The sequence below is a fragment of the Cystoisospora suis genome (genome assembly GCF_002600585.1).
Source record: "Cystoisospora suis strain Wien I chromosome Unknown contig_636, whole genome shotgun sequence".
In the NCBI taxonomy this organism is placed as follows: Eukaryota; Apicomplexa; class Conoidasida; order Eucoccidiorida; family Sarcocystidae; genus Cystoisospora; species Cystoisospora suis.
Genome location: NW_027153437.1, coordinates 511 through 13,818, shown reverse-complemented (window position 1 = coordinate 13,818; position 13,308 = coordinate 511). Strand labels below are relative to the sequence as shown.

Genomic DNA, 13,308 nt, shown 5'->3' with positions numbered 1-13,308 from the left:
GGTGGGAATTAATCTACAGGTCACGTGTGTTCTCAAGATGAAAGAAGTTGAAAACCGATCTGCTTACCTCAGACGGGGGTATATCATTCTAGAGTACAGACTCGGCCCCGTTCAAAGACAGTCCTGGAGTAGAAAACACAAGACATACAGAAAAAAGCGGAGGAATAGAAACTCGCATATTGTCATGGTCACTGTCAACCCGACTCTTTGAAGTTCAGAGGTGGCGGCAGACTGATCTCCTCATTGTTTCTTGAGACTGTCGTGTGGAGTTTCGGTTCTTTCTATCGCTGAGTTATCTTAGGTTCATTCTTCACAGGCCCACGTCCACATGACCGTGTGTGCTGCCAACGGGCTGCTCTGGCGGAGAGACTCACAAAATATACGCAGGCTGCTGTTATGAACCGTTACGAGTCTACTTCCTACACCTTCTGTGTCGAGAAGGGGAGAGGAGATCGAGATAGAAAAGAAGTCCGAGGAGGAGGGGCTTGCAGGATCGTACTCACATGTCTCACATGTCAGGGCTGCTGCACAAGCCTGACTCAAAAAAGAGTCTGCGTTGAGTGAGTGAGGCACCCATGTACAACAGCCGTAAAGAAAGAGGCCGAATGAACGGTGTGTTTGTCTCTTTAGCTATAGAGCGAAGTGCACATGGTTCCCGCGTTTTTCTAATGACAGACTTGTAAGAATTGCCGTTCCTTCATTCATTCATTGCCGCTATATCAATCCTGCGCCTTTTTTCTGTCGCGCCCAAGTGTCAACAGTCATCCTGAGTTTGCCGGGAAAGTCAGTGAGTAAATCAGTGAGTCTGTCTGTCTCATGGCGTATGATGATAAGAAACCTCAGGGAGGCAGGACTCTTTCCCGTCTTGTCATTTTTGCTTGTTGTTTCTTCAAGATTGGAGTTCCGCCGTTCTTTCTTGTGTCGTTTCTAAAGAGTCGGGTCCCCTTGTAGGAATCTTCATTTCAAAGAGTCCCTTCCTTTGCACTTGACCTTCTGAACGCCAAATGATGAGGATGTGGCCGTTTCGGCATCCGCCGGAGGCAATCTGGTCAAACTATTCATTAATTCCTTGGCAAGCCATGCTCTGTCGTTTACTTCTTCTTCGCATGTCTACTTGTCGAAGTGAGTAGTCACTCTTTACCTTCTTACGAGTGCTACTACTACTACTATTGCTACGACCTACTTCCCTCAGCATGAAGCGGAGCGAAGCTACTTGCTCTCTTTTGAAGTAGTCCCTTGATATCTCTTAGAACCACACATGCCTGCACGTTCTTCTGGTTCTGTCTCAAGCAGTGAGTTGATCTGGCCAAGTGGATGTGGTTAGCTACTTCAAATCCTCGTTCTCTAACTAGATCCGGGTAAAAAGGTTGCTTTCCGTGTTTTCACTCCTGCCTCCTATGGTGAGAGAGCGCCGACCAGGGACCGGGTTTATAGTACAGTTCATCTCTCCTTTTATTTATCAGTTTTGTCTTTCCTTCGTCTTCGCGGTTTAGTTGCCAAGGATCCTTTCGTCGGGTGACGTATCAAGCCGTACGATAGAGCGGACGTTTCCCATTGCGAGCGCTACAGCATCATGCTCTTCAGTCGCGCTTCGTTAGCTTCTCCGTGAAACTTCATGTACATTGACGGGCGCTCATCTGCCGTTGCTGGGCCCTTCTTCACTCGAGGAACCTACAAACTCTGTTAAAGGAGACAGTTTGTTCCAGACAAAGCGATGGTGCCGGCGCGGCCCCCGCCCCGGGTCGCTCTTCAAGCCACCGAAAACACACGTTTGACAACAGCGGCAGTAGCCCCTTCGTCGTCGTCATCCTGCGGCGGGGCATCAGGTGATTTAGATAATAGAGGTGGTCTTGCTTCGAAGAATCTCTTCAAACCAGTAGTCGCCGTTAATAGTAAGAAGCGTCTACCACAACAACCCCAGGGGTGCCAACCATCTAATCAAGAATACGACGGACATCCACTTCAGATAGGAGAACACCTGCAGCAACACTCGAGTAGCTGTTGTAGTGGAGTTGTTGCCACTGGAGAGGGGGGCCATCCAAAAACAGGAGCATCGAAGATAGGAGGAGCCGGTAGAGCAGGTTCAGGAGTGTGTAGTAAGCGTGTGAAAACGTCAGAAGAAGTATCCGCGAACGTCAGTCAAGATCGAGGGGTTCTGAGTACGATTAGTGGCTGTACGAGTGGAGTAATGGTGAAGCCTCCAAAGGTGTCTACGTCTTCTTCTTTGACCTTAACAAGATCCAAGAATACAGTAGAGGCGCCGCCATCATCACAGTCTTCTAAAAAAGCAGAAGGAAAAGCAGGGGTTCAAAAGAATGCCTTCCATAATGGTGGCAGTGGGATGGGGGTTAGCATTGTCCTCAACTCCTCTACTTGCGCCACGACGACTTCAGCAAAACTTACAAAGGGAGGGGGACGGCAGACTTTCCCGCCTGGCTTAGGTCCCTCAGGGGGTGCTGAAAATCATTCTGTGTTGCTGACTGAATCAAGTGAAAACACAAACTATTCCCATAGCTCGATAACAACTGACAAGAGTTTCCTCAATAGTCAAAAAAAGACTTTCATCCCTGGTGTGACCGCTGGTGATGAGACACGACAGTCTTCTTTGTCATCTTCTTTGACGACCCACCGATCACAACAGCCCGGTTCCCGGGAGCCCTTTGCAGATGTTCAAAAGAATCTACCTGCCTTAAACCATGATTTACCATCTCGAGGAGACGGCGGAGCAGGAAAGAAAGGAATGATGGTGAATAACAATAATGTCGCCACCACTAGTAGCCGCAGTAGCACCACAACGACGACTAGTACAAGTAACCATGCTGATCGAAGGGAGGGAGGAAACAACGACGGGGTCGTTGCAGCATGTACATTAGATTCGACACGTGCCTCGTCTTCTTCGATTCGTAAAACCTTGTCTCTCTCATCATCTGCCTCACACGGGTTCACCACTACTGCTACTACGACGACCACCATCACTAAAGCTGACGAGGGTGACGGAGCTACAGGAAGTCACCACGGTATCTCTAGTAAATCTTTATTGAAGAAGAAGGTGTCTTCTTCTAAACCTTCAAATCAAGGAACTTCTGCAACAATGGTGGTAGCGCCATCCACCCAAGACGGATCAACTTCTTCCTTGCATAGAGACATCAAAATTGTTGCAGTCCCTGAAAAGAAAGGTTTCACGTCTTCGAACGAAGGGTCTCATCATTCTTTTACGTCGGCTGCTCCTTGGGGCAGTTCCATGGGTAACTTACAACAGCAGTCTTCGCTAACTCGGAAAAACAACGATGTGAAAACTGTCTCTTCAGCAGGCACAGCCACACATGCTTTAAAAGGACCGGGTGGGAGTACGATGAGGGCGACTTCTTTGCATGATGTCAGTGATCACCAACGTCCTCAGAGGAACATAACTATCCTTCCTTCTACACAAAAGAACCCTCAAAAACAACAAGGAGTCGGAGGAGGAGCAGCAGCAAGTGGAGTCAAAATAGTGGTAGCGGGGAGACAAAAAACGAATGAGGGACAGAGAAAAGATCCATCAATTTTGGCTGGTCATCATAGTAAGAATAGTAAGAGTAGTACTAGTAGTAGTAGTATGACTCTGAGTAGAAGTGATGGTCGTGACGTGAAGAAGATGAAGAAGGTAGAAGAAGAGGAAGAAGAGAAGCATGTGGGCGAGGTGGTCTTACCGTCAAGCGATGAGAGACTCGTTAGACTTTGTGATCGAGACGATGATATCTGGAATGAATGGGAAGGTGTGAGATTACTAGGTGAAGGTGTTTATGGCCGTGTGTATTTAGTTCGACATAAAGATACAGGAGAAGAGCGAGCTTTCAAGAGAATGTATCTTCAGACATCTCGTGTGGGTGGAACCGGATGGATTGATGAAAATGTAGCTAGCGGTGGTTTGCCTGCAGTCGTTCAGAGAGAAGTATCGACTTTACGAGCTTTACGAAATTCTCCAAATGTTATTCGATTAGAGGAAGTTCTGGTTGGCTCAAGAAGAGTCTATCTTTCCTTTCCTGTCATCCATGGAGGGAGCCTTAGTGAACTCATGAGACGTTACGCCTCGTGGCAAGAGCATCTCCTCTTTCTCCATCAATCTCAAGAATCGAACCCTAGCACTCATCATCATGATAGCCAGACACCCTCTTCTTTGGAAGAACAAGAAGATGAAGAGGAATTAGATGTAGAAATCGATGTAGATCTAGATGAAGACGAACAAAAGAAACATCACCCCGCACAAACCAAGGATAGGTATGGGTCTTCAAAATGTCATAGACCACTTCAGACCGACCATCATCTATCCCTCCCTGCCTCACGCGCACCTGACGAACACCAGCCGCCGATCACGCTTTCACGACGCTCTTCATCTTCTTCTTTACACTCTTCAGCATCAAGCTCGGATAATAAGAAAGAAGATGACGTGGCGATCTTGTTATCTTCTTCTTCCTCCTCGTCCTCCTCCTCAACGTCGTCGTCTTCCTTAAATCTCAATCCTACTAATCCACAGAACAGAAATCACCAAACAACCTCCACCTCGACGACGAAAACTGCTCATAACGAACCACCACACCTATTCCTATCTTCATCATCTTCTTTACATTCCCATAATGAATCTTTACATTCTTCGACAAGAAAGCATTCTTTCTCTGACAAGAAGCCATCTCATCCTCATCGCCATCATCCTCATCGACAGCCTATCATCTTTCCCCCTCCCTTTAGCTACCCATCGATGCCTCCATGTGGTCTCCCCCTACCCTTATGTAAAGCCATAACTCAAGCTATCTTGAGAGGTATAGCTGCTTGCCACGAACACCGTATAGCTCATCGTGACTTGAAGCCTGATAACATTCTTGTTGAATGGACTTCCCAGCACCCCCCTTGTCCACCCCCCCCCCCACCTTCTCCTGCTAGTAGTCATAGCAGGAGTAGTGAGAGGGGGGAGATGAGTGATGTAGGAAAAGAGACTGAAGAAGAGGCGAATGGCCCTACATTATCGACGTCTCTTCACGATGTCCATAGTGAAGAAGTTGACGAAGGTGACGGGGGAGATCACTGTATGAAGATAGACCAAGAAGGAGAGGTACAAAATAAGGGGGGAGGAGGAGAAGAAGAAGAACGAGATCATGATGAAGGAGAAAGGAGATCTGTTGCAAGTAAAAGAAATAGACATAAGATGAAGACTAACCACAACAACTCCCAGGCCTCTGATATCGTGAAGCAGGCCCCGCACGGTGGAGATCTTCCTCTTCCTTGTAAGAATAAGGATTCTTATCATCCTCAATACGGTAAGAAGAATTCTCGTAGTCAAAGTGATCTAACGACTAGGAATATCTTAGAAGCTGCTGCAAAACAATTACTTCAAGATCTCAAAGCAAAAGAAAGAAGCGAAAGAGACAACTTTCCTCGGGTCTTATCCTCTTCTTCTTCGGAGAGTACCGTTACTCAAGAAGAAAAGAAACAGCAGGGAGATAAGCCAGAAGGTGAGAGAAGCTCTTCTTTTTCTTCATCTTCTCGAGGAAGAGCTTCTCAGAGTCAAGAGAAGAGTCACAATGAAAACAAGAGTACAAATCGACCTTCATCCAGGTGTGATAGTCATATTGAGAGTGCATGCTGCAGGCAAGAAGAAGAAAACGTCTGCTCTTCTTCTTCTTCTGGGTCTCATTCCTCGCGTCAAAGTGTCTCCCAGAAGAGTGCACCTGGAGAGAATGCATCCTCTCAAGAGAACAAGACCACTCATACAGCAAGAATCCCGACAAGCGCGACAAGAACCTCTTCTTCTTCTTCTGAGACAACCCGGAGAGGAGAAGAGGAAGACGAAGAAGAAGAAGAAGCGACTGTAGGTGAAGAAGAAGAACAAGAAGAGAATAGAGACAATCATCCTCCTTCCAGGCATCGAAATGCGGATGCGTCCCTCCCACCAGACGAGGATGAAGAAGAGGAAGAAGAAGAAGAAGAATCTGATCAAACTCAGCAGAAGGAGATGACTTCCTCCCAAGAGACTGAGAATTCTCATAGCCCAACCCCCTCGTATCCTCCCCTCCCTCTAAAACTTGTCATAGCTGACTTTGGTCTAGCTCGCACCCTCCCTTTTCATGTCTCTCCTTCTCTCTCTTGCGAACAGCACCTCACCGCTACGAAACCTATTACGACAATTCAGAAGAAGAAGAAACAAAACTTTTCTTCTCATTCAATGAACACACTCACCCCATCATCGCAAAGAGAAAGAAGAGAAACCTCCTCTTCTGTCCCTCCTTCTATGCAGCAACAGCATCATCGAATCTGTTCTTCTTCTTCTTCTTCAACTTCCAGCTCGCATGTAGGAAAGAAGACCGTCGGTTTTGAGAAACCTTTGTCTTCTTCTTTTGAAGCGCGTCATGGCTCGAAGAAGAAGAACACCGAGAGTGAAGGAAAGAGAGGGGCGGCTCGATCATCACCCCACAGAGTTTGGACAGGAGCCGTCCAGGATGGGGAAGATGAAGAGAAAGAGAAGAATGAGCTGATCCATGAGGAGGACAAGATGAAGAAGAAGAATCGAGAAACCCAAGAGCACCCCCACTCTCGAGTCAGTCACCGACACTGCCATGGCGCACAGTTTCTCCATGCAAATCCATCCACATCAGACAAAACGTCTTCTTCTTCCTCTTCAGTCGAGATGCCAAAGAAAAAGCAAACAAGTGGGGAAATGAGGAATGGACAGAAGCTCCCTACCATAGCAAGAACCATCATGGAGGAAGAAGGAGAAGAAAGAGAAGAACAATCATGTCCTAATAGTGATAGAGAAGCGACTGAAGATGAAGAAGAAGAAGAGAGTCCAAGTAGTACAAGTAGCCCCCATGAAGAGGATACTGAGGAGGGAGAAGATCCTTCTTCTTCTTCTTCGCAACTTCTTTCTTCTTCAACAGCTGCGCCAGGGACAACCTTCGCTCTATCTCCCGAGATTATCACCTTGAACTATCGGCCTCTCGATGTTCTCCTAGGAAGTCATTCATATTCTCTATGCGTGGATGTATGGAGCGCTGGCTGTATTTTAATGGAGCTTCTGACGGGAACCGAGCTTATAGACGGGTGCTCGGAGTTCCAGTGTATCATGGCTATCATGAAGCTCTTTGGCAATCCGTGGAGAAAACACAAGAAAGAAAAAGAGAAGGAAGACGAAAGAAGAAGAATGCAGAAACACCCCAAGCAGCAGCAGGAAGAAGAAGAAGAACGCGAAGAAGATCTTCAGCTAGATTCTCAAGGAACACGAGAGGAAGAAGAAGAAGAGATTCCTGACGGAGAAGAGAAAGATGAAGATGATGAAGAAGAAGAAGATTGGTCTTGTGGTTTCAAGGAGAAGTTGAGGGGAGAGAACAACAAGAAAGAAGAAAGAAAGATAAACACCTGTGAAACCTCTCGATCGACAGATGGAAAGGATGTGAATACACAGAGTAGAAGTGAGAGATTGAAGATACAAGAGGCACACCTCCAGAAGAAGAAGAAGAAAACGCACGACATGCAAAAGAACGACGAACGACCTTATCGTGGTGACAGTAAAAGCACAAAGAAGGAGAAGAAGACAACAGCGAAAGAAGAAGAAGAAGAAAAAAGAAGAGGAAGAGATGACAGGACAATGAATAGAAGCTCTGAATGGCTCTTCTGGGTATGCAGTCTTCACACTCTCTCTCTGTCTCTCTTCTATACTATCTTTCTCTCTCTTCTACAGTTTCTCTTTCTTCTCTCGTATCATCTCTCTGTCTTTCTATCTCTCTCTTTTCTTCTCTTTCTTCTCTCTCTTTCTCTTTTCGGCTCTCCCTTCTGCCCTTACATTTTCTACAAGCTATGTCTTCAACAGAGATTTCACTTGCGTAGACGCCCGTTTCCTCTTTGTCTACTGGAACTTTCGACCGTTCTTCTTGCAGGAAGGAGAAATCGAATAAGAGGAGATCATGGAGTGTACGTGTGTGTGACCTTTTCTATGGAGTGTATGTCCACCTCAAATCTCTGTAGTGAAGTCTTCTTCAACCCAGTTCCCTACTTGCTATGTTTCTTTTTCTCTTTGAATTTTGATTCGCCTGCTCCCATTCACGCATCTCTGATAGCTCGAAAAGATCAGCTAGCCACTAAATCTCCACGCGTTTCCCTGGAGGGTTACCTAGACATCTCAGACTGTCTCCGTCTTGGTGGAATCTTACCTTCGTACGCTTACTCGTTAGAACGGCATCGAATTCTCTGTGAAACTCCTCTTCCTGTTCTTCTTGCTCTTCTGTATGTTCCTTCTCTCTTGTTTCTTTTCCTGTTTACACGTTCTTCTCAGTCAGAAGCCTTGCCAGCATTTGAGGGGGAAGAACGTCCTTTAGAGAGAATTCTCCTCGAGTGTGGGAGAATCGATGCTGTCAGAGATCTTCATCTTCTTGATCTAGCATCGAGGTAAGGAAACAGACGGAGAGAAAGAAGAAGAAGTAGTAGGGACAATCAGGCGGGAAGCGAGAGGAATCGAAGCACCTCTTTTGAAAGCAAGGAAGAACGTCTCTGTCCTTCTCTCGACATTTCACATATCTCTATATCTATCTATATACTATATAGACATATTTATATCTATAATAGATATGTCTACATGTGAGTAGAGAGATCTATTAGAAGGAAAGAAAGAAGATTCTTCTGTCTTCATTATTAAGCATAGAGATATTTCAGTGCCATAGTCGTAGTAGTAGTAGGCATAGCAGTACATACTTAACACATAGTAAGACCAGTTTAGATTCTCTTCGAGGAAAAGGTTCATAAGGCCAGGACCTTCCTACAGGAAATAGAGTGAAGAGCTACGAAGGACAAGAGAGTAACGATAAAGAAGAAGAAGATCTCCTACATGAAGGGTCTAAAGTATTGCTTCTCCTACTGCCACTACGACCGCAACATCTGCGATAGAGAGAGAGATTTTCTTTCTTTGTCTCTTTCTGTCTTTTCTTTTTTTCTTCAGACTTCTAGAGATCATGCCTGACAAGAGAATTACAGCGAAAGAAGCTCTCGAGCATGCTTTCTTCGATAATATTGAACTGGGCGATCAACTCTGAATCGATTCACTCAGCGATCTTGTTCTTCTTACAATCGACCACTTCAGCTAGCTATACACATGGACATACCTCACGAGTCTGTCTTGAATCTATCCCTCTATCTGGAAAAGAGAGAGAGAGAGACGTATATCCCCTCATATACTCTCCTACATGTGTACGTCTCTATTTAAATCTACACATACATATGTATATGTATGTATATGTGCATATACATATATCCACCATGTATATGTGAAGAAGAACAAATGGGGTGCCTATTCTGTCTTGTTTTGACTTTCTCGAGAGACGAGACTTCTTTCTTTCTTTCTATCTCTCCTTTCTTTCTTTTCTTCTCGTCTTTGCGGAGTTCAATTCTGCTCTTCTTTTTCTTTTCCTTTTTGCTTTTCTTTCTCCTGTGATGAGAACCATGGTGTCCCCGGTCTCTCTCCCCTCGTCTTCTTATCATAATTACGGCTCCTTCTCTGTCTTGATCTTCTTTCCTTGAGAGGCCATAGAAAATAGATCATCGACACTCCTCCACGGAAAAACATTGGGAACGAATGGACAGCTTCTGAAAGGAGAATGTCTGTCCATCTGGATAGATCCATAACTCTATGATGGATTTGACGAAGATAGCCCGCGCCAAAGTAAAGAGCGATGGCTCATTTGATAGATAGATTAGAGATAGATAGATTAAAGATAGATAGATAGATTAAAGATAGATAGATAGATTAAAGATAGATAGATAGATTGGTGATTGATATAGATAGAGAAGATAAATAGATACAAAAAAGATACAGGTGAAAGAACTGAAGGGAAACTGCGTTGGAAGTGTAGAGGTTATATCTTGTATGAAGGCTTGATTGAGGGAGGAGCGAGTCGTACGTTGGCTTTGCACTTCTTCAGTTCCATTGCAGTGTAGGGTTGGTAATGTAGAAGAGAAAGAAGAAGAATTTCGACCAAGGGTCAGTTCTCTCCCGTCTATCATCTCCACCCACTCTCTAAAGACTTGAGAACGGAGAAAGGCATTTGCAATGGGTTCCGCCATTCTTCTTTACAGTCTTTTCATTCTCTTCTCCTCCTCACTGATCTCTCTAGTGTCTATTCACCCGGGAGAAGTCGCCATTTTTTCACGATGTGCAAGACAAAGAAACTAGGGGGCAAGCGTTCCTACGTATGCTGATCATGATAATGAGACAGCTTCTCAATTTCTTATTCAGAGGAACCTATGGATACATGTGTATCAAACAGACTGTTCATTTTTCGTGAAGGAAAGAGAAAGACCAAAGAGGTATAAAGGAGTAACATTTTCAGCTTCGCGTCAAAATGTCAATCTACCTTTCTTATTTTAGAGTTTCCCATACAGTAGTAGAACCAAAGAACGAGAGAGCTACCGATAGTCGATCGAGATGTTACCTACCGCACATGGTCTAGCTGAAGTCTTTACTTTCCTTCTGGGCTTCGAATCGAAATCCTAATACATGCACATAGCTTTCCACGCTTTTGCTAATACCCCACCCATCTTTCTCTAGCTTCACTCTTCGTTCTCGTCCATCTTAACATCCATGTTTATAGACACTCGATAGCGCAGAAAGGAAGTGAAGTGTAAAGAAGGAAGTCTACTTTCTTGGAAAAGAATGAAGAAAGAAAGAGAGAAACTCATAGAATCTTGTCAAACAAGATTGTCATGTTCTTGAGAAGTTTGCCATGACACTTCACCTCTACTCGGAGTGCCTCTTCTGTACATCCTCCCCTTCAGGTGTATGTACACCCGGAGAGAGGTCAGTCATTCCTGTCGCTACGACCGAGGACACAGGGACACCGTCTTCTCCTTTCTCTCTCTGCCCTCTCTTTCCTCTTTTGCATTCATTCCTCGGCGTGACTTATGAAACATAGACATACTTAAAGGAAGAAAAAGAGAAGAAGATCTCCACCAAGACATTCTTATCTCTCTTCTTTTTCAATTTGCAATCCCCCGAACAACCTGGCTGACCTGCTCTCTTCTCCCGTTCACAACACAGTCGGTTCTACCACTTAAAATCTGAGAGAGGATGTACATTCACCAGATGACCTAGAGATTCTCTGTGAAAAAGAAGCGAAAAGAGCCGGGTGAGTCGTCGGGGCGGTGAGCTGAATGCCTTGGAGGCCCCGAGCTGTTCAGTTAGCTGTTGGCTAGATGAGAAAGCACGTGGTTTGCCAGTAGTAGAGATGCATGCGGAAGGAAGGGAGCGGATTGTTGAAGATTCGTTGGCAGCGGTCTTTCTTACGCACTCTGTTTCTGAATGAAAGTCAACTGGAGACACCGCGGTTCTTCCTCTTGTTCTTTTCTCTTTTAAAAAGATGTAAAATGGATGAAAGAGCTCGTTTGTTTGAAGGCTTCGTTTTCTCTCCTTTCTTCTTCTCACATGAACAAGGAAGCTTCTCATGAGATGACAACGCGCGAAAGGAGAAAAGAACGGGGCTGAGAAACATAAGACTGTGTCTTTCCTCTTCTTCTTCTTCCGGTTCTTCTCTCTTCTTGTGGTGTGAAGAAGTGAATGAACCGACTATCCAAATCAAGCAGCTTTCCTTTTTTTCTTCTTCTTTCTTCTTTTCTCGCATCATCTCTCATCCGTTGAGCTCTCGTTGCGTGTCTAGCGCAGCCTTCCTTGTCTTCTCCTTCTCCTCTTCCTCTCTCTCTTCCCCGGTGTCTCCTCCTCATGCTTCCTTCAGTTCGCTGCTACCCAAGGCAAGAAAAGAGATGAACATGAGAAGGAGAAAGAAAAGAAGAAAAAACAGAAGTAATGGCTGAAATACAAGAAGAGGTCTTCGAGGAGAGAAGGTCTTCTCTTCTTCTTCTACTCGATGTGTAGTTAAAGCGGAGAATTTGCAAAATCTCCGAGCCATCTTCTCTCCTCTTCTTTTCTTCTTCCACTCTCTTCCTCCATCTTTTGTTCCTCTAGGGAAAATCTTCTCTCTTTTTCTGGTCTCACCAGGACATCCTTCTCTCAAGATGGTATAGACTTTCTCTCTCTCTTCTCTTTCTCCATTCTTTCGTTCTTACCTAGCCGGCTCGGAAGATCGCATCTCTCTAGTGGTCCTTCTTTTTCTTCCTGGAGACAAACAACGATGGATAAAAAAGGTCCTCCTCCCCCTAAGAAGAAACCAGGAGGACCTCCCCCCGGTGTACCTACAGCTAAACCTCCTAAAGGTAAACTCTCAACCCCACCACCTCCTGCAAAAATCCTAACTGACTCTTCAGCCTCAACTAATACTAATAAAGATAAACCTCCTCCTCCCCCTTCTCCTCTAGATAAAAAGAAGTCTTCGCCTCCTCCTCCGTCAGGAGATAAGAAATCTGCACCTCCTCCTGCATCTTTAGGTAAGAAGCCCTCTCCTCCTGCATCTTTAGATAAGAAGCCTTCTCCTCCTACGGTTTCTTTAGATAAAAAGCCTTCTCCCCCTTCTCTGTCTTTAGATAAGAAGACCTCCCCAAATTCCCCTTCATCTCCTGGAGGTCTTAAGTCGCCTTCTCTCGCATCTCCGAAAGCTTCACTCTCGCCACCCGTCGTCAAGAAAGATTCTTCTCCTCCTCCTCCTCCTGGAGGGGCATTAAAGAAACCTTCGCCTTCTTCTTCTTCTTCTCCTCCCCTTCTTCCTCAGCAGAAACCACTAGGCTCGCTCCCACCCGGTAGTGTGAAATCTCCTGCCTCGCCATCTTCTCTTCCTGTTAAGAAAGATCTTTCTTCTTCTCCTTCCTCCTTAGGAGGCGCGAAACTTTCTTCTTCCTCTGCTCCTCCAGGAGATCTCTCAAGTAAAAAGCTTGCCTCGCCCCCAATAGGAAAGAAAAGTATCGCAGGAGGTGCAAAGGAGCCACACCAACTAGAAGGCAAGGCGAGTTTATCTTCTTCTCCCCCAGGAGGTTCGGAAGGTTTTCCTGGCAAGTCCACGTCGCTTAACAAAGATGCTGTAAGTCCGGCGCTTTTTTTTTCTTTTCTTTTCTCTCTTACTTTTGTATCTTTCTATTCTGGGGGATACGGGCCTCGTAGAGATGAAGCAAAGTGAATAGAAAGATGGAAGTGTCACGAAAGTCCGAAAGAGAGAGAGAGAGAAAGCAAGTGCTTCGGAAAGCCAAGACCTTCTAGCCGTAGAGCTTAGATATGTAGATATGTTTCTTTCATGGGGATAGAAGAATACAAGAGTCTTCACGTCAAAATAGGTGGAGATGTGCGTGGAGTGAGATAGAGAAATGGATGGAGAAAGGGGTGGTATCTATGGCTGGTATGTCAATGTACGT

At 45.3% G+C, this 13,308-nt stretch overlaps 2 protein-coding genes across 2 annotated transcripts; both read left to right on the top strand.

Moving 5' to 3' along the window:
* Positions 1-1,714: 1,714 nt before the first annotated feature.
* On the top strand, positions 1,715-9,474 carry CSUI_001579 (cmgc cdk family; the record flags this gene model as incomplete). The annotated part of the gene is made up of 3 exons (XM_068061784.1): positions 1,715-7,645; positions 8,300-8,412; positions 8,960-9,474. 3 exons carry the CDS (start codon positions 1,715-1,717, stop codon positions 9,051-9,053), a joined length of 6,138 nt encoding a protein of 2,045 aa, XP_067926238.1. The 3' UTR covers positions 9,054-9,474.
* Positions 9,475-11,249: 1,775 nt separating this feature from the next.
* Positions 11,250-12,980, top strand: CSUI_001578 (uncharacterized protein; the record flags this gene model as incomplete). The annotated part of the gene is made up of 1 exon (XM_068061783.1): positions 11,250-12,980. A coding segment is annotated over exon 1 (840 nt), but the record flags the coding sequence as incomplete, so codon positions are not given.
* Positions 12,981-13,308: the final 328 nt, after the last annotated feature.